The sequence below is a fragment of the Chanos chanos genome, chromosome 7, assembly GCF_902362185.1.
Source record: "Chanos chanos chromosome 7, fChaCha1.1, whole genome shotgun sequence".
Taxonomy (NCBI): Eukaryota; Metazoa; Chordata; class Actinopteri; order Gonorynchiformes; family Chanidae; genus Chanos; species Chanos chanos.
The window spans coordinates 27,727,967-27,755,735 of NC_044501.1; the positions used below are offsets into that span (position 1 = coordinate 27,727,967).

General features: G+C 42.0%; 2 protein-coding genes across 7 annotated transcripts; both read right to left on the reverse strand.

Moving 5' to 3' along the window:
• Positions 1-1,914: 1,914 nt before the first annotated feature.
• Positions 1,915-10,024, reverse strand: htra3b (HtrA serine peptidase 3b). Of its 6 annotated transcripts, none has more exons than XM_030780199.1 (9): positions 9,324-10,024; positions 6,207-6,306; positions 5,121-5,343; positions 4,622-4,816; positions 4,386-4,418; positions 4,010-4,124; positions 3,806-3,863; positions 3,534-3,629; positions 1,915-2,905 (listed from the first exon to the last, which is right to left on the reverse strand). In XM_030780199.1, exons 1-9 carry the CDS (start codon positions 9,733-9,735, stop codon positions 2,737-2,739), a joined length of 1,401 nt encoding a protein of 466 aa, XP_030636059.1. In that variant the 5' UTR covers positions 9,736-10,024; the 3' UTR covers positions 1,915-2,736. The 6 variants fall into 6 exon arrangements, with proteins under 6 accessions (XP_030636059.1, XP_030636061.1, XP_030636060.1 ...); XM_030780201.1 differs by having other exon boundaries at positions 3,806-3,850; positions 4,000-4,124; XM_030780200.1 differs by having other exon boundaries at positions 3,806-3,856; positions 3,994-4,124.
• Positions 10,025-10,695: 671 nt separating this feature from the next.
• Positions 10,696-27,295, reverse strand: sh3tc1 (SH3 domain and tetratricopeptide repeats 1). Its single transcript, XM_030780174.1, has 17 exons — positions 26,825-27,295; positions 25,830-25,901; positions 24,614-24,744; positions 24,211-24,316; positions 23,772-23,915; positions 23,110-23,308; positions 22,944-23,020; positions 22,506-22,701; positions 22,168-22,298; positions 18,250-18,288; positions 16,397-18,088; positions 14,475-14,655; positions 13,603-13,753; positions 13,254-13,376; positions 12,744-12,894; positions 12,154-12,350; positions 10,696-11,729 (listed from the first exon to the last, which is right to left on the reverse strand). The coding sequence occupies exons 1-17, from the start codon at positions 26,964-26,966 to the stop codon at positions 11,466-11,468; spliced, it is 3,996 nt and encodes a 1,331-aa protein (XP_030636034.1). The 5' UTR covers positions 26,967-27,295; the 3' UTR covers positions 10,696-11,465.
• Positions 27,296-27,769: the final 474 nt, after the last annotated feature.

Consider the following 27,769-nt stretch of genomic DNA (forward strand, 5'->3'; position numbering starts at 1 on the left):
GACAAGCTAAGAGGCCCCACACAAATGTGGTCAGCCAAACACACAGTTCAGTGCTTACTTCAACATGCATATGCTATGCATTACGTCCTGTGGTTTTTAAACCCTACTCTGTCCAAAGTGTGAGCTTAAGTTTCACTTCAGCGGTAACCATTCGTGTTTTTCCCTAGTTGTCATATCTTCAATGCTCTCAGCAGACACTCACTCATCACTTTTATACAGATCAGTCTCTGCATTTTCTTTCTTTTTTTTCTTCTCTCAGAAAGACATCTATATTTACCATTTAGCAGTCATCTAACTGGCTATACTGGTTTTCTGCAAAACCCCACCGAAAAAATAAATAAATAAAAAATAAAAAACCGCTTTGGCATGTCAGCAAACGACTTCATCCACCAGCACCGTGCTTTTATGTCAATAACTGGAAACCACGTTGGCCTAAAAAAAAAAAACCCCTGGTCATCTGTTGTCCTTGTGTTATTTAACTCTTCCGCCCCAACCTCTAAGTCTGAATGACAGATGTCTGATTTCCCCTCTGACTCCATGCGGCTTCCTGTTCTGCTGATGCAGGCTCCAGTGACCCTTGCTTCGCTTTAAGGTTCAGACAGCACAGTTTGACTCCGATAAGCGTTTTTTTCCACTGCTATAAACAGTAGTTTTCAAGCACAAAAACCAGCTCAAAATGTTTTAAAGATGTCACAGAACTTCCAGACTAGACCGGAAGTCGCTCTGTTCGGCCATGAATGTTCAAAATTGAGGGCAAACATTTATATCCTGTTGAAACAGAATATGACATTAGTTTTAGCTATATTAATGTTTATAGACATCAAAATGTAGGATAGGGTATCTTGCATAGCATAATTTTAGATGCTTAAACCACTGACTGGCTAAATTTTACATATGAACATGTCTCAATTTATAGAATCAGATTTAACCCTGTCATTATGAGAGAAACATAATTGCACAGTGTTTTTTTTAAATTGCAGCTGTCAGAGATGCCACAGCCTCCTGGTCCTCAGGCCAAGGGAAATAATATGGTAGACCAGCAAAACTTATGTGGGATATAGTTTTTTGGCTTCCATTTTCTTCTAAATACACCATTTTTCTGGAGATATCTCATTAACTCTGGGGAATAAATCAAATTAATAGGACGATGAAGAAGAAATTTGGAAGTTAACTGAAGGTTTGTGATCTCTTCATTTGGAGTACAGTCTAATGATCTGTCAAAATTGTTTAAACAAAAAGCAAATTGTGTTGTTCCAGGCCAAAGGGTTTTTTTCTTGTGATGGTGATGTAGATCAGTCAAAGTGACCAAAATGCACATATATAATTTCTGCAATACTAAGGAGTTTGCAAAGGCTAAAGAAACAGCATTGTTCATCTTCATAAAAAAAACCTACCTTCAGACCAACTGGAACAAGCAATAGCGATTTCACATTTATGCTTTTGAATAAAGAAATCAGAAAGCACTGGACAGTGTAGTCCCTTAGAAAGGTACCAGACGCTGCAAATAAATAAATCCAATGATATAATTCATTACATTTGGTTTTACAAGCCCTAGGACACTTTTATTTTTACTGCAGGGCTGCAATTCACTTTTATGATCCCTTCAGAATGAGGCAACCAGTAATAAATTAACGAGGAATAGCAGGCTTTGCTACGCTGTAATTTTTAATGACCGACTTGTCAGACCAAACTCTGACAACTGAATTTTCGTCACTTCAGGAAAATGACAACGGATAATGTACTGTTGATGCTGTTTGAGCAAAATTCACACTTTATTTTAAAAATGTTTCTTTTATCTCCCTTGGTCAAATGAAAAATGAACTCAAGACAAACAGAGAGAAGAGTGGTTGTTCTGATCATATAAACACATAAAGTTGATCGAGATCAACTCTAAAGACATATTTATTTGTGAAAACAGGAATATAAAAACTAATCAGCAGACATACTGTAAACATTTTTGACAAGTATTAAAAAAAAACAACCAAAAAAAAATTGTGTATATGTGTAACAGAAATACTTTTCCGATTCATCATAAATGAACAGCAATTGGATGTTTTGGGTGCACTTCTATACAGCTGCAAAGAAATGTGAATGTTCTCTCCTACTGGATACTGGTCATTATGACATTATTCACTGTGTCATTACAATGATGTAACATCTGTAAGATGATGTCATGCTACAACCTGTTATGACACGATAGTTTGTCTTATGACCTCACTGATGGAACATTCTGGCAGTTACAGTTAATTGTGCCTTGGTGCAAACCGCAGTGTTTTTCACAGCAAACTTACAGTTGGCGTTTAAAGCCAATGAGAAAGTTATTATTTGTAGTAACATATTTCATGAAGTTTCATGACTATTCATGGCTAGTCACTGGCTATATCAAACACTGGTACATGTGTGCATTATAGTTAGCTGAGGAATGGTGGTTGGAGGCACAAATGTGGCTGCTTTTAAATGTGAGCAGCGTTGTCAGGTTGTACAGTAAAACACATCTGAAATCTTGTGTATTGAACTACTGCAGTTGTCTTTGAACCTGCTTCAAGAGGAAGCGAGGCCTGTCTCATGAAATCAGCCAACATAAAAACTGCCAGCAAAAATCAGATTCTTCCAATAAGGGAAAACCTGTTCCAGCACTTGGCCTTTTACATGTCCATGCTAAAATGTCCCTGCTGACCAAGGGCTCAGGCCACTAGAGTTCCACTGTGTGACGTATCCCACCCGCCCTCGTTCACATCACTGCATGATGACATCAGGCTCAATGTTGAAGAGCAGGTCATCATTGCCACGGCGAACTTCCAGCAGCAGGGCTGTCTCCTCCAACAGCGCTTCCTTCAGGTCGCTGGTGGTCATCAAGGGCTGACCGTTCAGCTTAACGATGATGTCGCCATCCTTGATCCCACCCCTGGATTCAAACATTGAATATTCATTTGTTAACACACAGCCAGTTCCTCTTGACTGACAGCTTACTTTTTAACTGACTTATGCAGATTCAGTCAGTCCACATACTTGTTCCAGAGGTTCAGATGTGCAGGTAAATACATACAGTAAATTATGTATATGTTTGACATGTATGTTCAGGTGAATACGTGTCATGTGTAACACAGATCTATCTACACCTCCATCCGTAAGAAGAACTTTCCAGAACATTACAGGGAAAAAATTACATTACTCAACGGTTCTACATCTGAAAGAGATCCATCTGTCTGCACCTCTCCACACATTCAAAGCAGATGTTTTAAAATGACTCCAGAGCCTGATAAAGGAGACCCAGACTTATGAGAGTACAGGGAACTGGATGTGCCAAATCAGGGAGAAAAATGGGTGCAAATCAAAAAAAAGAAGACCCTGATGAAGAACAACTTCAAAAAACAATCACATTTGAGTCTTCTACAAGCACAGAGAGAGGGAGAGAGAGAGAGAGAGAGAGAGAGAGAGGCCCATACATCAGAGAGTTTACTCTCGTAGCTGCGTGGAGCCGTTTGATTTAGACATTGGATTCAGGTGTTTGCTTTGTCAGGCAGGGTACTTACTTCTGAGCGGGGGAATCAGGAATCACCTCGTGTACATAGATCCCACTGCTAACATCAGGAAAGTCTGGGTTCTGCTGCTTCAACTCCTCTACAAGACTAGACCGGAGAGATATATGCCATTTTATGGTCAAACACAGAGTTACCCAAGGCAGAGGAGTATTAGAGTTCCTTCCAACTCAACTGTCTCACTTCATCAGCTCAGGTTAGATCTGTCCTAATGATTACTAGCAAATGCCATGACATAATAGATATGGAATCCATAATCTCCTTACGCTGATGTGATGGTCAGCATCCGGATTCCGATAAAGCGTTTCTTCAGTGATCTCACCTCTGAGATTAAAAAAAATTTCTGATAATTTACAATTCAACACCAAAATCACTATAATCATCATCAAGTCAACATAGGACAATATGACTGCCCGACCCCAACACAATAGCCCCATACGTAATGATCCGGAACCCCATACAGTCCCTACCTTTGCTCTGTTTTTCCAGCGAGTCGTTGAGGAAAAGTGTGATCCTGTCTGACGGGATGGCAAAGGAAATCCCAGCAGCCACTTTCAGAGTGTTTATTCCAATCACCTCTCCGTCCTAACGACAGAGAAACAAAAAAACAAAACAACACAAAAACATCATTCAACTGTAGCTGCAGACACACAGATATAAGAATTCCCTTTTAGACCTGACATTCCTGGGCTTGTTTGCAGTTGTGTTTATAGTGAGCCTGTATCAGCCAACCAGTGTGGGAATGCCTCATAACATCATATAGGATTTTACAAACTCATTTTAGACCATACGGAGCTTGTAAATGTTCAGTACAGTTAGTGTTTCTGAATGACTTAAAATACTTACCAAATTGACGAGAGGTCCACCTGAGTTGCCATACTAAGAGAAGAGAGGGGAGATCAAAGATCATCAACATTGCTGTGGATGCTAGCATAAATCGACTGTCAGCAATCAGTCAAAATATACAGATACAGCACCTTGATGTGAATTCAAACTCTTTGGTCTGATAGTTGTTAGTAAAATGCTGTAAAGTTTATTTAGTCTGTGCTTTGGCTGTGAAATATCTGTGTGATATGTCTCACGTTAATGATGGCATCAGTCTGGATGTAGTCCATGTCCGAGTCGCGGAGACCCAGTTCCTTCCCGTCTCTCTGTGCCGTGCTAACGATGCCCGTCGTCACTGTGTTCTGCAGCGCGAACGGACTCCCGATTGCCACCACAAACTCACCGGGCCGCAGGTCCGCAGAGTGCCCCAGCAACAGAACCGGCAATTTTTTCTGTACAGAGAGAGAGAGAGAGGAGTGGTAGTTAAGCAGAAACACATGAACTTGAGCCCTGCATTGCAAAACAGATCAGGAATTCACTCCACCCAAGCAGAATGAAAACCATGTTAAAATCTTTAAAAGCCTGAAAGAAACCTTTTCTGCATAAACAAAAACTTAAAAAAAAAAAAAAAAGCTTTGATTGAAAAGGACTGACTACTCCGTTTAGTTCTTTTGGTTTCTGTGCCCAATGCTTGTATGTTACATGCTCAGAGTTTAATGTAGACCCCTAAACGGCTGTAGGAGTGTTTTCTCCCACCTGCGTGTTGATTTTGATGGTGGCTATGTCCGACTTTTTGTCGATGTCTTTGATGGTGGCCTCGTACACGTCTCCATTGTGCATCTGAACTTTGAGCTGTTGCTGGCCGGACACGGGCGTCGTGCTCGACACGACGTGGGCGTTCGTCACGATCAAACCCGTCTCTGACATCACAAAACCCGAACCGCTCGACAGCGGGACGGTGCGGCCGAACAGAGGGTGCCTGGGGACGGGGTGATAGAGTATTTTTGAGTGTACTGTACATAATGTACGGGCAATGAACTCTTCATATCTGCTTGCAACTGTATTAAGTTGAGTTGATTTTGCATTGGCTGAAAGCACTCTCAAATTAGATTGCTCAGACAAAACAAAACAAACAAACATACCAAAAAACAATATATATGTCAAGCACAAAAGCCACAGAATATGGTCCTAAATGCTGGCCTCCTTTCAGGTTAGTGGTTGCTATGGTTCCATGACTCATAACTACTCTGATGATTGTAATAGTAAGCAGAGCCAAAGTCTGAGCTGGACAGATAGCTTTACTCTGTGAACACGTATTTTGTGTGAGTTTTTTTGTTTTCTTCTGTTTTCTTAAGATGACATTCTGCAGATGCTGAGTGACTCATCAGTGTTTGTAAGAAACAGCTGGACATATCACTGAGCTTCTCGATGATCCGCTGCTGGCCCTGGACACATGTGTCTCTGATAGCCAGTGATCCACATGTTTACACTACACCTTGGAGATTTTTGTCTTTTCTTTTTTCCCCCCTAACATGTACATTTTGTTCTATGTTTATGGTTACACTGAATATCGTTGTATGGTTTCCTTTTCACATGGCTCGGGGGATGTTTTGTTTCTTTGTTTCAGTTACAATATTTTCCTTTACAAACACAAACAGAAAAAGAGAGAGAGACAGAGAGAGAGAGAGAGAGAGTCAGAGGGAGAGGGTGAGAAGAGAGAAGAAGAGAGAGAAAGAAGAGGGGGGAAGAGAGGGAGGGAGGGAGAGAAAGAGAGAGTGAGGAGAGAGAAAAAAAAGAGACAGAGAGAAGGAGAGACAGAAAGAGTGGATGAGAAAACCTCACCGGAGAAAAAGTTCGATGTGAACCACAGCAGGGGCGATCTTCTCCACAACATCAGCGATGAAGTTGAATCTGTACCTGGGGCTGTTGGGATGTGTTGGACCTATACTAGCAGGAAGAATTTCTCATGTTAATAAACGCACCCACCAACAGTGTTATTGGCCCCAAGACAGCAACTCCTCAGCAGTCATAAACAAACCTTAAATTTTATGTGCTGACTCAAAGTGCTAAAACTCCCCTGTTTCAAAACTATGAACCCCCTTGTATGCCAAATTTGGTAAATGTGTTTCATACACAGGATGTTTACCTCCTCAATAACTGGGTCTAAAATTGGCAGGTGGTTTTTAACTCCTGCTTTTTGTTGACTGTGTGAGTGTTTTAGGTGTGTTTAGTATGAAGTTACAGTAATTAGGCTGAGGTTATTTTCCACACAGGTCTTGGACAGCTGACTCCAGTTTCCTGTGACCGCCTTGGCACACACACAGTCTATGAGCCCAAAAGCTCACACACATATGGGAACACCCAAAACATGTCCTAATAACCTCAAATTTAAGACCAGGGTCCTGCAAATTCATATTGGTGCAATCATAACCAATGGAACCTTCCAGAAGGTCAGTGAACCAATGGGAGAGCCCTAAACACTGTGAAAACAGACTGGCCAATCACAGAGTCCATTTGTTCAGTTTTTGAAGTGACCTAAATGGATGATATGGTATATATCATTTTGTGACGTGTCACACAGGCTTGTGCTGAACTCAACACTGAACCAAATATATCTGCAGGAACATAGATTTGGCTTTTCACCAGTGGAAACTCTATGGGTATTCCGTTTAGGGGAAACTGCCATAAATCACACTCAGTTATTTAAGATAAATGGAATGAATCTAAATTCTTCAGGGGCACATTCCAAAACGACTACCTCATTTAGTCATGGCTCATGAACAGAGAGCAAAGAGATTTTTCATTCTGATTGTCGTGGCTCTGTAAAATGGGTCAAATTGCAGTTGCATTGTGGGACAGATTTGAGGTCACTAGGACCATTATAGATCAAAAAAAAAAATACGACTCCTCTTTTTTTTCCAACCAGCCCAAAACCCAACAAGCCACCAGATTCCAAGGTCGAGATGTCTAAAAACCCTTTAAACAACACAATCAATCTTCTTGAATCATTATATTTTTCCTCAGAAGTTTGAGCTGGAGAAACCAGCCATTAGAAGACCAGCTGGTGGCACAGTATTGGCCAGCATTGTGGAAAAAACGTTTGGTGGAGGCCTCAGTCCATAAACCTATCAGTAACTGGATATAATAATGGTAAGTTTGACGCTTTTAGGCAAACATCTAATGAAAGACTATGAGGTTGGTTTATGTGAACGGGTATCTGAGTCTTTACCCAAAGTAACCCTTAATACTTTAATAGCTTTCTGAGCTTCAGATTAATGACTTCCCATTAATTGGTTATTAGGACCATAATGTGGAATATGTCAGAGAATCCACTTTTAGCGGTGTGTAGATGGTAGAGCTACAGATAGTTTTGGCGGTGGCACTAGAATGACTAGTTATTAAGTCTCATGACTTGATTAGCAGTGAAGCTGAGGCAAACCAATGCAAAGACAACAGCTCCAGCTAGGATGGGATGAGAACACAAAAACTTAGCTAGCCCTGTCGAATCACCAAACAGAGACACTTTATCTTTTGTGCCTGTTCTCCAACACCAAAACTTTCCTCTTTTCCCCATATCTCCAGGGCCTTGCTTTGTTAGAAGCTGCTGATCCATTTCCTCTGCGATGCTACACAACAATCACACCTCTAAATATTTGGATCGCACTCAAGGCCATGTGGTGTTAATGAGGTCTGAGGAGAGGTTGTCTGTGGGAAGCACCAGTCTGCCCTCTTCCTGCAGTACCACCCATCCTGAGATCTCAATGAACTGAGAAAAACTCATTTTTTAAAATCTGGGTCAGATTATCCAGATTGTGTAATCCCATTTTTTTCCAAGATCAGATCCGTGAGGCCTTTCTGGGTTAGTATGTAAGAGAATGACCACATAACTCAAACATCTTACTGCACCATTCAGTGCTATTTCTACTTTGTAGTAATGAAAATATATATTTTTTGTTACTTTTACCCTAATATGTCCACTTGATGTGTACTGAAACGTAGCAAAAATAATATATTCGTTGCGTGATCCAGTTTCTCTGCAATGAGTGAGAGACTGAATCCAGGTCAGAATTGGGACACGTTCGGTTTTTTTCTCTCTAAACGAGCAATGTCAGTTCTTCTTGATGGCGCTTCCGTTTTCCTCCAGCCTAAGTTCAGAGCGGGACGCTGTGTGTGTTTCGGTACACTACAATACCCTTCTGTTTTATTCCTCGCCGTCTCCCCTGACGTCCTCCACTTTTCTGCAGCTGCCAGCTGTGTGTCTGGCCTAAGACAAGGTTAGGGGTGTGAGGTCAGGATTGTGTTGTTCAACGCGTCTTTAGTGAGCCATCGGACCCAGAGCGTCATGCTGTTTGCACGGGAATTATAGGAGGCCGGCAACGTTACAGTTTTACAGCAAAAATTACGAGCATTCATCGACAGTGGAATCTCTCAGGGGTGGGCTGCCACTGCGTTAAACTGCTTGCAGTTTGGGCAGAACCCCCTGTCTGGAAGCAAGGGAACATAGTGGTAGCCTCAGTTATAACAAAAAAAAAAAAAAAAAAAAAAAAAAAAAAAAGGGGGGGGGGGGGGGTCTGCAAAGAAAACCTAGGAGTTTTTACATTTCGTTCGAGCACGAAGTTTACGTTCGTTCCGGCAGCTGGATTCTGCAGAGGCAAATGAGAGCGTGGGCTGTTTAAAACATCTGCTTGGTGGTCTGTAATTCGTTTGAACACGAAAATGTTTGGAGCAGGAACAGTAAGATATGAGAGCTACTTCCCTACACTCGTACATAAAAGGGACGTGATTTACATGTCAACACAATATGCTGTTAATAAACTGCAAACGCTCAAGAGTCGTATTTTACACACACTGACACTGGGGCCGTGAGAACACGTCTGAAATAAAGTAACCCATATGAGATATCACTGCTACGACCGTAATCCACGTTTTATTTCCAAGAAAGTTTCGTCTTACCTAGACTGGTTTCACACGGTCCTTTGTGCACTTGAGTGACACCGGGTAGCCCCTGCTGCAAAGCTTTTCTGCTAACCGCCTTGAGTTGGCAAACGTTGCCGTATGTTTCTCCGTCGCTGCCGCACACTTTACTGCTGTACCTGCATTGGCAAACGCCTTTAGAAAGTCGCTTTCCTGCCGGGTGCTTGCACTCCAGTCCGTCTCCGCACGGTAGATCATCTTTGCGCCCGCACGGTTCCCCCTCTGCCTTGGCGCATACCAGACAGCAGTTACAGCGGTCTGGGACGTAGCCACTTGGACAGCTCGGGCTTGGACATTTGCTCACATCGCATCGCGTGGGACACTTGGTTTTGGGTTCACCGCTGACAAAATCTCTGATGTATAACAGAGTCACCGTCGCCAAGAGTGCCACACGCATTGTCTTGGTTTGTGTGAAAAACGTGGATTTAAAAACTGGGGGGAAAAGGAATCGAAAAAGTATTCACCAGAGTCCAGCCGTGACCACTGCAAATCAATAACTTACGTGATGGTCTGTGGCAATTCTAGGATGCGAGTTCAAGTATCCTCCGCGCACAGCGCTGTCCTTGCAAAACTCCAGTCTTTTGTATCAACAGAAATCAAAAAAGTTCCATCGCCCAAAAGTGAATCACACTGGTTCTTGTGATTGTTTGTTGATTAATTTACCTTTGTTGAGTCATGATGACGTCCATTTAAAAATAAGGTCAGTTACCAAATGCCCAGTTTTGTTTATGACCCTGAGCCCACGAGACGGTAACTGTCCGACTAAAGGCTGTTGACCAGTCTCCGCAGAGTCATCTTCATTGGTTGTATTTTTTCATTGGAGGCGGGGATGTAAAAGCACCGGAGGCGCAAAGTTAAATGGCAGGAGGGAACCGTTCCTCTAGTAACGCAACCTCGACGTACTATTATTCATGGATAGATTAACCTATTGACCGTATAAATGTTATGTAACAGTATCTCACAGCACCCGATACTGTCCTTACCGTCCACAGTTAAATATTATACGAGCCTATGTCTATGTCAAAGATAACTGGCCAGCATTGACATTTATGGAAAAGTAATGAAAAATATTTCGCGCCCCATGTATCGTATAGAAATTGCCTACACAATATTTTCTTGGGGTATTTAACAAACGTGCGAAGTTGTTGAGTAATTTGTGTGGTAACTATGAGAGCATGTTCGTGCTATGAACGCTTTCTGGTCCATTTGAGTCTGGGCGGTAAGCACAGATGTTGGTTTCTTTTTTAGCGCGCACTTCCAGGGGCTCCACAGGAGCGAGAATTATCGCCCAGACAGACTCCCTATGTTTGTTTTCATTACAAGAACAAAGCTATAAATCAAGTCATGCGCATTTCAGCACCCGTGAACATATTTATTTGAGACTACAATGCCAATCATTTTCAGCACTTAAATAAGGGATGTCTTGTTAAGCTTGAAATCTATCTGCTCTTATTGAGGTCAAGAGTCATAACACATTTCAGTGGAGACGATCCCAAAGATATTTGAACAACCGCGTGGTAATAACGGATTAGTTAGACAACAGTTCACTCCCCCAAAATCCCGGAATATTGTACCAGCATTGTTAATTTGCTTACAGGAAAAGATTATTCAGAGTAATTCTTGTCTTTTTCCATCATTAATTTCCCCACATCTGGTAGACTTCCCAAAAGCTGCTTGAATCAACCCATGTAGGTCTTATTTAAATATCGTTTATTGGCATCGTTGAAACAGACGGTTCATTCTCAGAAATATCTGAAATGTGTCTGGTCTCGTGGACCCTCTAAAGAGCTTCAAAATACTGTGTAAACGATATGATTTTTCACTCGATAGACACATTAAATACACAACTAGCACAAATCAGGGCATACAAACATTTTGACACTAACAATAATCGTTGCCATTCATTGAAAGGGACTGTAACCCGTTTTCTCTTGATACACAAGCGCCTCTGACCGCTTTCAAGGACTTCATGAATAGATATTAGGATGTTACAGCAGCAGAAAAAGAACCACCGGGGTAAAGAGGCTTGAGGAGAGCTTTGTGGAACACTGGTAAAGATTTGTTCAGCTCAGTGATGGAAGCTTAACTTGAAGATTTCAAGCGTTTTCTCCTACATACGACGTGGCTCTAACTGTCAGTCCCGATGGTAGTCTTGTACTGTGATGTGGTACGGAAGTTGTGGTCTGGCGCGAGGTTGATGCGGCGCACGTTGAGATCTGCGGCGAAGCTTCGCGCTCTTTGGTAAAAGTGAAGCGACAGCTCGCGGTCCATCAGAAAGTTGTGATATACGGTTGCCAGGCGAGTGCATAGAGCCAGCTGCGACTTCTTGTTTCCCAGGTCCATGGCAGCGGCTAAGGCTAAGTGGTAATACCCCGCCGCATCAAACGGCTCCTGAGAGACAGACAGAAACAAGTATATCACAGCGTTCAATGTTATATCTGAATATGAGCAATACAAAACATTGTAGAATTTAAACTGTAGTTGTAGCATCTCAGGTGTCAGTATCACATTCACTTACACAAATACTCACTGAAATTTGGATTGAACCTCCTATGGTGTGCTAATGACTGGCAAAGCAAGAATGAATTGGGATAATTGGTTGAAGCAATATTGCCATCTTCTGGCCACAGTGCAAACTTGCACATACACACATGGTGAGTCGTCCTATACCCACACTTTACATTTACAATTGCAGTGGAGAATCTGGTGGATTACTACAGGCCTACACAGACATTCGCTCCAAGCTCACAGAGTCAGCTGTCATCTGCGTGGTTAAATCAATGGAGTTCCTGAGACAAACTCAGGCTCCTCTCACCTTCAGGTCGTAGAAGATGATGTCTCCCAGAGTCTTGTAGACTCTGACATAATAAAGAGACTCTTCGTCAAACTGCAGGGGTGAGGGACAGAGTGACAGGGCCTTCAGGAAGTGATGTTCTGCCATCTCAAACTGACCCAGGCAGTGGTAGAGGGTTGCCAACCGATGGTAAGCCACGCGCTCATTTAAATGATCCTCTGTGGTCAAAACAGGAGAGGTTTAGAAAGGTTAACTGGATAGATCTGTTTGTGACATCACTGCTGGTCTCATGGGCAGACACTGAACTGACATAATGGCTTTTCATTGGTTGCCTGTGAAAGCTGGAGACCAATCGGGTTTTAAGATATGTGTCCTTCCTCTTCCTCCTCGGTGCTTTATCATGATTGGTGTTTCTTAGTTCCAGTCTAAAGATCTGCTTCAGGACACATTTCTGTTCTAAAAACATCTCATTCAAATTTGTGCAGAGGGTGTGATGCTCTTGATCAGTTTGATTATGTGAACTGAGTCCAGGGCCAAAACAAGCAAACAAAATTTTTTTCCTCCAGTACGGAGATCCTAAAGTGCAATGTGTGAGTTTGCATGTGACTCACTCAGGCCGATGCTGATGTCCAGGGCAGTCTGTGCGTACTCCACTGCTTCCCTGTGTTGGCCTAACTGCAGCAGAAGCTCTGCTAGTTTATTACACAGCCTCAGCTGACAGTGTACACTGCTCGTCTTCACTGCAATGGGAAGGGCTCGGTCCTGTCACAGACACACACGCAGGCACACGCACACACACACACACACGCACACACACACAGACACACACACGCAGGCACACACACACAGCCATACAATTACAATAACAAAACACATTCGTGTAGAGATAACAATGAAAACATAATGCACTATTTGGTACAAAATCTTAGTACAGTTCTGGATAACATCAATTTTTCCATAAATAACCTACTGAGAAGTGCATTACATACACCTGATATTGTGTGAGACATGTCCTATGTCTTTTCCCTGGTAGTGTTTTTCTGGTACTCTACAAATTAATAAAATTCAACATTTTCAAATCAAACTCAATCGTTTTTTCTTGTTTGTTTGTTTTGCCCTACCCGATAGAAACAGACAGCCTTTTCTCTTTCTTGTGTCCCATTGAAGAAGACATCTCCAGCTGCCTCTAGCAGCTCCAAAATGAAGGCAGTGTCTCCTGTCCCCAGGCCCACTTCCTGTGCCACCTGTCCAATAGGAAACAAGGTAAGCAATCGTAACAGGACCGAAAACTGAACGGACAGACATAATCATTTTGTCAACTGTTTATGAACAAAGTATGATGTCATAAATATTAACACAGCATATTAACATATTACATATACATATTAACATACTACCACATTAACACAGGATGTTACCCCCATATCAACATCCCATTAATGAGAAATATCAGGTAAAGCCTTTCGTTACCTGCACATAAAGGTCGACCAGTTCAGTCTGTCTGAGGATGTGGTAGATCTTTCCCGCCTGCAGCCAGGCGTGTGCCTCCTTCTTCTTCCTCCCCAGGTCGATGAAGATTCCCAGACTCTGTTTAGTATGCTCCAAGGCAGATCTGTTTGCCCTGGCACATGAGGCAAGCGGGGGGGAGAGAAAAAAGATAATATCCAACTATAACATCAAACTTATCAAAATCCTGTTTTGTTGTTGTTGTGTTGTTGTTGTTTTTACATGTTTAGTATGCGTAAATCTAGGGAATGCCCATTCCAGTCTTCGCATTTTGGTATTGCACAATTGTGAACTACTACATCACAATTTGACAGTTCTACACAAGAATTCTCGCACAGTATCACACAACTGTAATTTAATGTCTTGCAGTTGTGTAATAGTAAGCTGCAATTAGGACTTAATATGTCAGAATCAAGACGTAGTATGACAAATTCCAAGTAAGTATTTAAAAACTCTATGCAATGCTACTTCCTCCCTTGATGGCATTAGAGATTAGTGAACAACTCCGCTGTCATAGCAACCAGTAACACAATTAGATAAAACACATTAAGCACCAACTCTACAAAATGGTGTGCTCTGTGCTATGACTGTCGTCAAAGTTCTGAAATTGATGGATGCATAACTGTCTTTCATTTCACAAATTCTTCTAATTCTAACTGTCTTTCATTTCAGTAATTCTTCTAGTGTACGTGTAATGTGTGGTAAATCTGTGTGCACAAATATGACCCTAAATCCACACGTTATTGCAGAAGGCTGTACAGTGTTGGCCATTTCCATTTTTCTTAAAATCAAACTTAACAACGAATGTACTTTTCTATTTAGTAACACTGACTAACTTCTCAGTTCCCAGACTCAGATACAGTTGACTGATCTTCTCTAAGATGTCTCCCTCCTGGCTCCTGTCTCCAGTCTGGTGAATGAGGGCCAGTTGGTGTTCGTTATAGATGATGCACTGGGCCTGGTCCGGACACACCTCTTCATACAGGTGACACAGACGACGGGTGGCCTGCAGCTCGCCTGGACAAAAAGCATGTCCGCAGACTTACTTGTAGCCCGATTGTATAAAGGAGAACATACACTCACCGGTTACTTTATTAGATAAACACCCACCTTAAATTTTTAAGATTAAATCTCTGTGATTGCACAAACGCACACTGTGAGCAGTGAACTTTAACCTCTGCATTTAACCCATCCTTACGCGAGGGGCAGTTGGGGGTTGAGCGCCTTTTGGTCACAAGCCTGCTTCTCCAACTGTTAGGCCACGGGCTGCCCCAAAAGCAAGTTTAAGTGTCCTGTCAAGAGTTCAGAAAGCGTGCACTACACCACCGACCAATCCATGGCTCAAACCCCCAACACTCACGTTGTGATGCCAGCTACGAACCAGCCGGGCCACAGCAGGTACAAGTCTAACATTCCTGGGGGGGGCACGAACCACCGACCTTTCGGTTAACAGCCGCACGCACTAACCAGTCGCACCACAGAGACTTGTAGTGCATGCTGTCTCTAACTGTATGAGAACTAAATATATCTATAAGTTGTAGATACACTCAGTTCTTGTACAGTTAGAGACTGTGGCCCATCTGTTGCCATGCACAGTTTGTGTTATCCATAGATAATAGGAACCTCTATGATACCTGTAAATGATACCTGTAAATACCTCTCAATTAAGCATTAAGATTATTTACCCATATAACCATTTTTTTCTCCACGTTAAATATAATACACATTTTAGGGCAATACAGTGAAAAGCGAGAGGGACTTCAGTTGATACATGTAAAGTTAATTTGCTGCGAAGTCCGGGGATTTCCATGTATTATAATGTTTTAGCAGTATAGCTAGAAATGGCACTTCCCTCTAAATCCTACCTCAGAATGCAACCAAACCTGCATTTAACTTTTTGGAAATTTTGGAAACTTCCAATATTTTCCCAGCTTAGCACAGACCACATTTCTTTGATGTGAAGCACTGGTGCATGGGAAAAAAAAAGAAAAGAACTTTAAACCACTGGACTCGAAAACAAAAAAATAGTCATGCCCTCATGTGACACAAAATGGAACAGAATGTGGAGTAAAATCTAAGCGTGTCGCAACTCTGCGGCTTTGTTACAGTTTACAGGCTGTTTACTCCTCAGCTCACTAAATCTATAATCAACAGAATGATTAACCACCTTAACCACAGCTGTTTGGAAACACTGCTTTCGCAGGCCACTCACTGAAAATATCAGCAAGAAAAATAAAAGTGTTCATGACCATATGTGGTAGGTTTTCAGTAAATGCTCATCGTCCGGTATGCCTATAAAAAGTAACTGCATGCATGCAACTATATCTTTATATAAATCACATGACGTCTTGCACAGGACGTTAAACAGTTGGATGCCTAGTTTGAGCCTGCTATTTGTGTCATTAGCAGAACTGACAGTTTCATGCTAAATGCATTATATCGAAATCTGGACTGCACTTGAATTTAGCCACAGTTCACGAAATGTTGAGGTACTGTGGGCTTCACAGAGAATTGGTGACAACTACATGCCGTTCCTATTAGAGGTCTATGTCTAAATGCAACTGTACAAGACCTGAAATAGCCCATTCTGCTGAAGCAGTGGTGAATGTACTTTGTATCCACTGATCTAATGTACTTTAATGGTAACTGTCAACAATTTCATTACTCAGTGAAGACTAGAGACAGTGCACAGAGACAGAGACTGGCACTTTCACATTCGCTATATGCAAAACTATATGCTTTGCCAAAGATCACTTACTCTCAGGGTGATTTGCTTGGATGGCCATCAGCAGAGCCCACTCATAGTAGATCTTCCCTTTGTTGTGGTAACCGTTGGCGATGTAGTGCTGTCCCAGCTCCAGGAGCACAGCGATAAAGCTGAGTTCATGATTTTCATCCTCTAGCTGACAGAACAGCTCCACTGCCTGCGTTAAGTGGTTCTCTGCCAGCCGTTTTGCCTTGGCCCTCAGGCACAGGAACCCAAAGTTGGCCAGCGCCACAGCCCAGTTGTGGTAATCCTCAAACTCCTCCGAGATCTCCACGGCAGCCTGGTAGCTCTTCGCAGCTTGCTGGACGTTCCCGGCGTGACTGAGGGCGATGGCCTGCATGTTGTAGACCACGCCCTCCAGTTGCGAGGTGCAGTGCTCCGGAAGGGAAGATAAAATTCCGTCCAGGATGTCCAACGCATTGCAGGGCTGACCGTTGCATATGTGCAACCAGGCTAACCAGATGAAGGCGGTGGTTGCATCTGACTGGTTGATGCTGGACATGAAAGCCTGGTCAAGGAGGGTCTGCATATAATGAACCGCCCTGTCAGGCAAGCTGTGCTTATGGAAAAGCCAGGACAGACACAGAGCGGATGCATATCCTAGAGTGGACTCCAAATGAGCTGAAGTTAAAGCCGCTGCACGGATCAGGTATTGGGCTACCTGTGTAGGGATGCTAACCCCGTACAGCTGCGGGGCGTTCTCCAGTAGCAGCGAAACACCACACACGCAGTCTGAGACGGTGGACGAGACTTGGAGCGAAGCGTGACGCGCCACGCTGTCGGCCAGGCGAGGCAGGGCCTGGTCGCTGTAGAGTCTCGCCAGCAACAGAAACCCTTGGCTACGGGTCGGCTCACAGACTCTGGGCAGCTCGTCAGAAAGGATCTGCAGTCGCTCAACGAATGGTATCGCGCTCATCCCCTCTCCCAGTTTCAGGTGGAGCTTGGCCAAGAGGAAGCAAGCTCGGGCTTCAGCAGACAGGTTCTTGGAAAGAATGGCTTTCTTCAGGACGTACTTTAAAACCTCTGGGTCCTCCAGATCAGATAGGGCATCGGGAACAGCCATCAACAGGGCGGCGAAGCATTCAGACAGAGCAAAATACTTCTCTGTATTTTTCTGCGTGAGATAGATGAAGGTCAGGTTGGAATAAATGGCTGACAAAAAAAACATGTCCGTGAAATTGTCTCTGGGCACGGCGAGACATTCCTCGTAGTATACCCGCGCCTGGGAGAACTTTGACCTGCCCGCGCAGAGCTGCCCCAGGAGAAAACAGATCCGACTCTGTGCCCAGGTGAGGCGTTGTTTTCGTGCCATTTCCCTCGCTTCACCCAAGAACGCCACCAGGTGTTCCTCGTCACAGTGACCTTGGAAGTGTGAGAGCAGGAATTCCGGGTAAGCTCTGTAGAGTAGGCGGAAATCTGACTTATGTTCACGGCTGTCCAGGAAAGAAAGAAGGTTCTGGAGACTCTCTGTGTTGGGGCCGTTATGGTCGGAGCACACAGTGAAGCACGGGGCTTTCCCAGGCTCCTCTGTCTTGGTGGTGTCTGTGTCTTTTCTGAGCTTTGGTTTCGCTGGTGAAGATGCATCTCCATGCAGTTCCTTTACCTGACTCAAAATGTGCATCACTTTTCTTTTGTGGTTGTCCTGATTTCCAGTGTTCAGATCATTACTTCTGGAACAGCTATCTACATACATATACATAGATGATGAGGGAGAGAGAGAGCGAGAGAGAGAGAGAGGTGAACAACCGCAAACAGAATGCGATCTATATCAGCCATGTGAAAATGTAAAATGAGGGAAACAAGAATAATTGGTGTAAACAGAAAAGGATCAGCTGAATACATACTCTGATTTACACCTGGAACTCCATTAAGATTTGTCAGATCTGTGGAATACAAACATTAGGCTTAATTACATAGAATATTTAATTCTACAGGAAACTTAAAATGTACTATACAAATCTTAAACATACCTGAACAAACAATGCATTTTTTTCAATTTACAATTTGTCATTTAGCAGACGCTTTTAACCAAAGCAACTTACAATAAGTGCATCGATCAGATCACATTGCCCCATAAGCATTGCCTTTCATCTGAATACCATTTACTCCATCACCAAGAATGTAACTATGGCAAAGATATCTCTGCTGAACAAGGTCCTCTTCCAATTCATTTTAAACAGATTATTTCAGTTAATAACTGAGGTTATTTTCATAATAGTTTCTCTGACATGAGAGATACTAGGTATTCTTGTAGAATGAAGCATACGTTTTGACAGAAATTCTATAACCACTGTAAAAATAAATAAATAAATAAAAACAAATAATAATAATATTAGATCGAAATTCAGATATATGCACTACTGACAGTCCATACTACCCATTTTTGATAAATCTACTATTCAGCAGGCGAGTTCACAGTTATGGGAGGTAATCCCTGTCGAAATGAAAATGAAAATGAAAGTTTTTTAGCTGGAAAAAGTAATAATGAACAAGGGAAGTGATGGAGAATTTACACACACTCGCTAACTGCCCGCTAACAGCAGCAACTTCTTGGATTGTCTTCGAATGTCAATTGATTACTATATAAAACGGCACTTGTAATGGCTTAGATCTTAGCCCATCAGCCAAACCTACATTTTTAATATTATATTATACACCAGGAATAACATACATTTCCAGAACGCATTTGTCATCTGAATCAGATCACGGTTTAAACGTGTTATTTCAACAGTCTAATCTTGGCACGTACAGCGGAAGTAGTTACTGATTTCCGGTACTGTCAACGCGCACATTTAGCAGAATTAAATGATCACTGTTTGTTTCTGTAAACGAAACTAATATAAATAAGGGCACTGTAGCTGTCTCACTGTCTGCACGTCTGATTGCTTGCTGTTAGAGTCTTGCTAACGTAACTGGCTAATTCACAAGTGTCAGGTAGTAACGTGGCCTGCAAACTTGGACGTTGCGGTTTTACTCTTGCTCCCTGTTCATTCGGATAAAATGTCTTCAGTAATATCTGGGACTAACACTAACTCTGACAGAAAACTGAGCCCCTGGGAGCAGAAAGATGGTAAAATTGATTCTTATGCTTGATCATTCGAGAATTGTCCTGAATGGAAATATTCATTCCTGTTACATCTTTAGTCATGACATGCGGCTGTTGCTTACAGACTTGGAGGATTGCTGGGACCCAGAGAAACTACAGCAGTGTCCCTACGACCCCAGCCACAAGATCCGGGCCTGTCGCATTCCATACCATTTTATTAAGTGCCGTAAGGTGTGTATGTGTGCTTTTTTGACCCTAATTTGACAGTTGTACACAGTCGTCTCTGGGCGCTCATTTTGTAAACATAATACCCTATAGTAGAAACAAATGTAAGATAGCCAGGGCTACGGCTGAAGGAAGGTTTTATTCAGTGAAATCTATCGACAAACTGTCGCTGGCAAATAACAGTACGAAATGTAAAGATATCGTGAAAAATGGCGGTAAAACAACCCAATGCATAAGTTATACAGCGTGGAAGGCAGCTTAATTCCAGTAACTTCCTCAGAGGCAATTTAATTCCAGTAACTCTCAATTCCAGTAACTCGATGTAGAGTCGAAGACCCTGATTAGGTATTGGGATTCTCCGAGTCAGATTGGCGAGTCTCCGGAGAAGCAGGCTATTAGCTCGTTGTGTCTTAAAATACGATTCATACTCGGTACGCAGCGTGTACTGCGGAATATTCGAATACGTCGATCCTGTCGATTAATTGTCTTTGTGGTGACGTTTTGTTTTAGAACCATCCAGAACTGGCGAACCAACTGAAAACGTGCCCTTTCAATGCGCGCCACCTGATGCCCAAGCACGAGCTGCCCCATCACATTGCCAACTGTGTAAACAAGTGCGCGCTTAACATCGACGATGGTAAGAAATGATTGGAATACGTATTGGAACTACTTTGTCATTTGAACAAGCTCTTTAAATATTGCTTGTTTTTCTTTTCTTTTCTTTTCTTTTCTTTTTCGCTCTTTTCTTTTTGCTTGACCAGAGAAATTTAACTGATACAAACTGTGATGTTTCTCAGGCATTTGTATAATCTCTCATTTTGTGTGTGTCTTTGTGTCCATAGTCAGCAGCACTGAGATGCTTCGCACATTTATGGTTCCAGTCAATACATGGACTAGTCCTGTCGTTGAGCAAGATTGGGATGTAGGTCAGCTTTCACTATTCTAAGGTGTCTGTGCTGTTATGGAATCCATGGGCGTCCCTAATTTTTATACTTAATAAAATCCAAACAGTTAGGATGTTGGTAATTCATTCATTCATTCATTTATTTATTTATTTTTGTTGCATTGGTGTGACATGGCTGTGCACTGTGATCACATTTTCTCAGTACAGCCACAAGCAAAGAATGTACAAAGAATATGTTCTTTGATCTGTCACTCCACTAGACTGTCTGCTTTTGGTAAAACTAGTCCCGTGTGTACATGCACACTTTGACCAGACTCTCTTCTGATTATCACAGAGGAGAAAGCAGGATTGGACAACCCGCCGTTTGTTTGGGGAATTTCCACATCCCAGATTGTCCAGAACAGGTCAGTGTCAACTTTTTATTCTTGGCTACCGGGGGAATTTGTTTTGTGGTGTGTCCGACGTATCTGTGTGTGAGTTGTGTGTGAGTTTTGTGGTGTGTCCGACGTATCTGAATTCATGCCAGCCGTCTAGGTGTTTTAAATATACATAAAATATCATCTCAGGTTATTGAAAAGCAGCTTAGATTATATATAAAAAAAAATGAAAATCACGTTTTTGAGTGTATATTTGAGGCATCCTAGCCCTACATATAATCAGAATGTTTTTTGGCTATAATTACTAATGTTAAAGAAGTGACTCATGGTATTTTTCAACACATGATCAGCAATTTAACCCCTGGCGTACGAGCACCAAAAACCTTGCCCTGGAAACAAGGTGAGTGAATTGGGGTTATTTGAAAATGGGGAAAGTCTAATCATTATTAAGTCTAACTACTAGTTTTCACAGTCGACCGCAAAGACATGACAACGCACATGCCATTTTTAAAAATACATTTATTGTTATTATTATTATTATTACTACATATATTTATTATCATTATTATTATACATTTATTTATACCCTAAATGTAAAAATAAATAAATAAATAACAGTATAAATGAGAATGCAATATGGTTTTGCATTCCCAGAATTTACTACTGAATCAGTGGAAATGTAATCAGATTTGAATATACTGACAGAACACTTCATGTAATAATCCTGCAATTTTTCAATTCAGGTCAAGATCTGTAAGTGTGAACCGAAGCAGAACAGAAGTGGATTCTTCTGCACGACATGTTTTTTCATCCTGGTTTGAATAAGTTGAGCCCATTGTTTAAAGGCTCGAATGTTGCACTAGCTTTAGTTCCTTGCCATTTTCAGATGCCCTATGCAGGCGAAAATAAAAAAAATTAAAACCTAAAAGAATGTTGACAGAGCGGCCACCATGTTAGAGGCAGTTTCATGTGATTTTTTTTGTGCTTTTTGTTGATGAAGTTCTACAAATGTCACTTGTGGAATAAATACTCTGGGTTAAGCTTGACTTTTGCTTTCCTAGTTCTCTGCCAGGAGATGGGGTGGTAAGCGTGGCTTCTGGAATTTTCTTTTGCATTTAGGATTAGAGTAACGTAATGGCTTTAGGAAATTCAACAACATAAGTTGTTTCTTCCCAACTCTGAATGCAGGGAAAAAGATTATTTATCTTACCAAGTTTGTAGATCTTGGCTACGTCACTCTGGCATGTTTTTGTCAAGAAGGCAATTGTCTCTTCTTTGATTTTCTCTTGGTCAAGGTTCACAATCCTTTTATCCTCTTCTTCCAAAAAGATCTCAGTGGATCTGCAGCACAAGATGATAACATTTAACCTTCATCCAGTCAGGACCGAATAGAACAGTAGTCTCTAATATCAGACGGGCGCCTAAAACAGTTCTCATTTAATCACTGTGGAAAAATTCCTTCCACAGAGATATTCTTAGTCCCAGTAGTTTGGTTCTCTTTGAAAACAGGGTTAAATCCCAACCACAGGTCAACACGTAGGCACTTACTCACAAAGTAAATCAGTGGCTTTGACTAGACTGGTCCTGACCAGTCCCACGTTGCCCGTCCTCTCCAGTTTTCCCATGAACCACTCGAAACAGGACACCAGAAGGCCCTGGATGACGATCAGATCACCAGCCGAAAAGCTGAGCTCGTCTGGCCCCTCGCCATAGTACTCCTCCGTCGCCTCACAGGTGCCTACAGCTGAGAGAGAGTCCATCCCTTAAACAGAATGCCCCTAAAGGCCCTGTGTGTGTGTGTGTGTGTGTATGTGTGTGTGTGTGTGAATTCCAGCATCCTATGGGCATGGTTGCCCGAGACAGTATTTTTATCTGTTATTTTTGAGTAAAAAAGGTTTGAAGCTGAAGGTATTGTATGTCTTTGACAGCATCAGAATGCTCTGAGGTAAGGCAAAGAACAAGCAAAAGATTAGAGCATCTCCTTACCGAACTCAAAGGGAAAACTGCAAGTCAGCTTTCCTCCACCAACTAAAACGTTTTCTGAAACGGACTTCAGAAACCACCTTAGGGCACAGAAGAAAATGAAGTGTGACCGAGATGTTTTCTTTCTGGTAAAGCTGAACAGGGGAAAGAGTACAGTGGGCCTACTCACTCGTGAAAGGGATTCACGGGTTCCAGTGCCGGTTTGGGTTTGGTTCCCCTTGATCCGTCTGTCAGGGATAGTACAGTCCACCCCGAGCCCAGGAAAGGTGGTTCAAACAGGGCAATATCCCCTTTCTCCAAGTACAGGTCACTGCCAGACGTGGAGCTGTCAAACATCTGGTTTGCACTGCAGATTCCAAAAAAGGACCCTGAGAAAATCAAAATGTAATTCAGGATCATACTGTCATAGCAAAAATACCACACAGATATTATATACATATATATATGTGTGTGTGTGTGTGTGTGTGCCTATATAAAAAATAAAAATACTGATTGACAAATGATAGTGGATGTAATTTATAGCTCACCCATTAACACTGTTTATTAGAGAAATTAAACCTGAAGAGTAATCACTGGCCTTTGCTCCTTTAAGCTATTAAACTGCATTGGAAAAATAAATTATTGATCTGATAAATAGGTTTAAGTCGGGGGGGGGGGGGGGGGGGGGTCGCCGTCCTGTTTTGATTTTGATTGTTGTGGCCTGTAAAGCCCCTTTAGACTGTAAACAGTGATATTGGGCTTTAAATAAACTTGAAACTTGATAAGATTCAGTAGTACAGACCTAAGGTACATTGCATAATGACTGCTGTATACATCATTTTACTGCGTTACCTTCTAGCATGAGAATGGCTTTACGCATCAGGTTTAGAGTTTCCTCTTTAATCGAGATTTCAATTCCAGAATCCTCCTGGTTCAAGGAGCTCAGCCAGAACTCCTGATCCAGGAGCAGATCCTCCATACACTGACCCAAGAAACCTAAAGAACAGTCCGGAAACACACGGTGTTGGCATTATTACCCGCATGTCTCATGGTTACTGCTCTAACGTATCGTGAGATTTCACTGCAGCAGTACTTTAGCATTTGTCTGTGGTTCTCCTTCAAGAGTGGTTCTCCTCCACAGTCATTGTAATATCGCCAGCTGACCAAAGCACTAGTTCTCTGGACAAATCTCAACAAGTGTCATTCAATGAGAATTCCCCCGAGGTTTTCCAAATGACTGATGTGAAATATCGCTCATGGTGATGATGAGGAGTAGAAAGTGAGAACAAACCCAGTTTGTGGTAAGTGGTGAACTTCCATATCTCTTCAAACGTTTTAAACGTGACGAGTATAGTTCTTTCTTGACTGTTGATGGATACCAAGTGTGCTGAAAGTTCCTAGGAAAAGTTAAAAAAAAGAAAAAAGAATTAAGTCTTAGAGTGTGTACAGTCTGACGTTGTTGGGTTCAACAATACCCAGGTCCTGGTGTAGGAGCTTAGACACGTCACTGTGATAAACCCTAAGTAAACACGTATAGGGCTTATGTCAGTGCATGCACAAAATGAATTAAAGCCCAGAGTTCTTCCCTATGAGTATAAATGCTGGGTCAACAGCCAAGTGTTGACCTATGCATATGCAAGGTCATGCTTTCATGCACATTTTTTTTTTTTTTTTTTGAATGTCTAAAACCATACCGAGATCAGGGTCGTGACCTGTGTCGACTCAGCCTCCAGCAAACGGAGCTTCCCTCTCAGCACTTCCTGTGCGCTCTCATCGGCAGGAAGTCGATCTGGCCCCTCCACCATGGCCAGCTGCAGAGCCAGCACTGCGACAGGAAACAGAACGCGAGTAACACAACACCAGTCCATTACCCTCATCCCACACAGCTCCTCTCCACATCGGAAAACAAGTCTATTTTTCTCTAGTTAATGTGTATGGCACAAAAATGTTACTGTATTGAGCGATGATGACATGACCCAATAAAAATCAGTAGAGCTCCGTGGAGGGGAAAAAAAAAGTTTTATATCCGAGTACAATATACACAGAGGATTTACTCTCTTAATTTGTAACCGAGAATGAGACGAACCTACGCAATGGTCAGATGACAGTAAATCGACACACTGACTCAATGAGTTAATGAATGACTGTTAAAGAGCACTTTAAGGTCTATGACATGATCTTGTTAAAATTCTCTTGTTTGTCCCTATGCACCTCGTCGGGGCAAGAAAAGTTGAGTCAAGTGCATTTAACCCTTATTCCGGTCTAAGACAAGAAAATAGAACACCTTTAGTGTGTTTTTAGTAACAACTCTTCCCAGAGGCAGTGAGTCTGACCTGTGAACAAAGATTCATACTCAAATTTCTACTGAATTCTATGGACTATGGTCTGATTGGCTCTTTTTTTTTTTTTTAATTGGAGAATAAAAGGATTATTTCATTTGGCTTAACTTTTGGTGCTTTGAATATTTCTCAGAAACCTGTGAAAACTCAGATGCAAACTTAGTGCTTTGCGTAAATGCTGAAGGAATGAAAAGTAGACATTGTTGAACAGGATAACTGCAGTTGTCATTTGAACATAATCCAATACAGTAGCTCATACTCTCGATACAGTGCAGCTATAAAAACAAGAGCCTTGATCTTTCCACCCCTCGTCCATGAATTTGGAGTATTTATATTGAAAACATGATGAGTGGCAGAATGAGACGCGGGTCAGCATGATTCAGTCTGAAACCTGCTGCTCAAGTTAAACCTTAACTTATCTCCACTTGTCAAACACCAAACTTGTAATTTTTAAACGAGGCCTGTGGAGTGAACTTTCAATCCACTCTCCGTGTATAAGTGAGAGAGGAATGCGACACGGAGTGGAGTTTTGCTGAGTGGATGCTGTAGTAGTTACAGTTAAATTTATTACCTGTGGGGAAATTGTCTTCTGTGGCAGCAGAGTTTCCTCTTAGACTACCTGTTCCTCTTGAGAACTTACGTTCTGTAAAGGAGACATTTTTGCATTATTATTTGCCTTTTATCCAACATCCATCCACATATTCCTCTATATTTTATCGTACTGCTTTAACTGCGTGCAGTACAATACATTGCTTCTGCCGCATACAGTTTCTATCAGACCGCATTTAAAGCGCGCGGTGGACAGTATTCAGTAGAGAAGTGTCCTAGCTATCAGACTGCACAGTGTGGCAGACAGAATCCTGAGGAATTGGAGGGGCAGACCTCCCGGGGCAGGGAGTAACACTGAAGGTCCAGTGATTGAGGATGAACCACCTATGTGGAAGTGAGAGTCTCCATTCAGTCATTTCCTTCCAGATACAGATATCGCGCAATGGATTTTTTTATATTGTCGAATACGGGGGAAACGGGGCCAGGGGTAACGAGAATGGTAATAATGTTATCTGACTATAACCGTCAAACGCTATTCAGTATTAAAAATGTCACTGATCCGCTGAAGTTCTGTTTTTAAAGCCAAATAAAACATGACACGAATCAGAAAGTAATGCAGTGCTATTAACAAAACGGTCATACTGGGACTGTACGCTTCTGTATATATGTTTCTTTGCAAAGTATGACACAGAGACATCTGGGTTTCTCAGGTCCAGTTCTGGGCACCTGGGACCAACATTTTTTGTTAAAGCTCAGCACAATCACGAGATTCGACTCATCAAGTTATTACGCTTTGTTATAATTATTATTACACTTAGCTCGGAAATTGAGCAAAATTCCATTCCATGTCATCTAACTGAATATAGTATACGTCCATTAATAGAATGAGTTTTAAACCCAAACACATACTACAATGCAACAATAAAGATAGCATGCTTATTTAAACTTACTAAATATAACATAGGTCTGATTTACTTAGAGTAAGGTAATATAAACCATAGCTTTGGGCTAACTTACCCATGCTTTTCAAGGTGTCCTTGTTCATGACCAATTCATTGCCAGTATACTCGAAAGAAAGCTCGCGGCGAACGGATCCACGTCGTATATCAGACTCTACTCCGTTTCCAGCTATAGAGTGTCTGTGAGCAACAGTTGTCATTTTGACTGGAAGTTAACTCGCGTTTATTCTTGAACCGTATTCCTTGTGGAGCCGACTTCTGTGTGCACCGCATCACGCGCTCTGCTCCCTGTACGCAGATTCCGTAATAAAATACGCAGACAGACGGACTGAAGTGAGCAGGCTACATCTAGAGGTAATTACATCTGAGTATTGGCTAAGCGCGTAACAGGAATGTACTGGGTACAAAAGACAAAAGGAAAAGGATAAACTTTAATACAGTAATCGCAAAAGGAGGCGGCCCCAACGGGTGCGCGGAATCCGGTACTTGTCAAAGAAGGCAAACTTTTTTCTTTCTTTCTTTTTTTTTTTTTTTTGCAAACGTCAGCCACTAACTGACGACGAGTAAATCGTGATAAATTATGGACCGTGCGTTTTTCTTTAAAGATGACGTTCGGTTAGGTTAATAATCACCCACTGAGCAAATATTTTTAAGCCATGGTTTAAAGAAATACAAAGCGATTTTCTTGAGTCATTGCAAACATTTCCCCCCCTGTGGCGAGTTTTCTGGTCATGCCCACACCCACGAACTGATTTCTATTAGGCCTACACTTTAATGTAAAATATTAAAGCGAGTTTAATTGTACTAAAAGGCTCCATCCGACCAATGACATGGCAAACAAATACTTTGGTGAATCTAGATTAAGAAAGTATAATCACCACTGGTTAATGTTAATGTTACCTTTTCTTGTAAACCAGCAAACCCAACAGTTTTATCCAAAGTTCCTCCGTTGAAAGAGAGTAAACATGAACCTGTACTCGAGATGTGGAGTGTTAGCTCAATG

Bases quoted from the DNA above. Each gene is read 5' to 3' on its own strand.
- htra3b (XM_030780197.1), bottom strand. From the start codon at position 9,735: ATGCGTGTGGCACTCTTGGCGACGGTGACTCTGTTATACATCAGAGAT. The intron at 4,125-4,385 runs GTAAGTATTTTA...CTCTGTCGTTAG, and splicing joins GTGGACCTCTCGTCAATTTG to GACGGAGAGGTGATTGGAAT. The intron at 2,906-3,533 runs GTAAGTACCCTG...GTTTGAATCCAG, and splicing joins CCTGATTCCCCCGCTCAGAA to GGGTGGGATCAAGGATGGCG.
- sh3tc1 (XM_030780174.1), bottom strand. From the start codon at position 26,966: ATGACAACTGTTGCTCACAGACACTCTATAGCTGGAAACGGAGTAGAG. The intron at 22,299-22,505 runs GTAAGTGCCTAC...CTTGTGCTGCAG, and splicing joins GCCACTGATTTACTTTGTGA to ATCCACTGAGATCTTTTTGG. The intron at 12,895-13,253 runs GTAGGGCAAAAC...TGTCTGTGACAG, and splicing joins AGGCTGTCTGTTTCTATCGG to GACCGAGCCCTTCCCATTGC.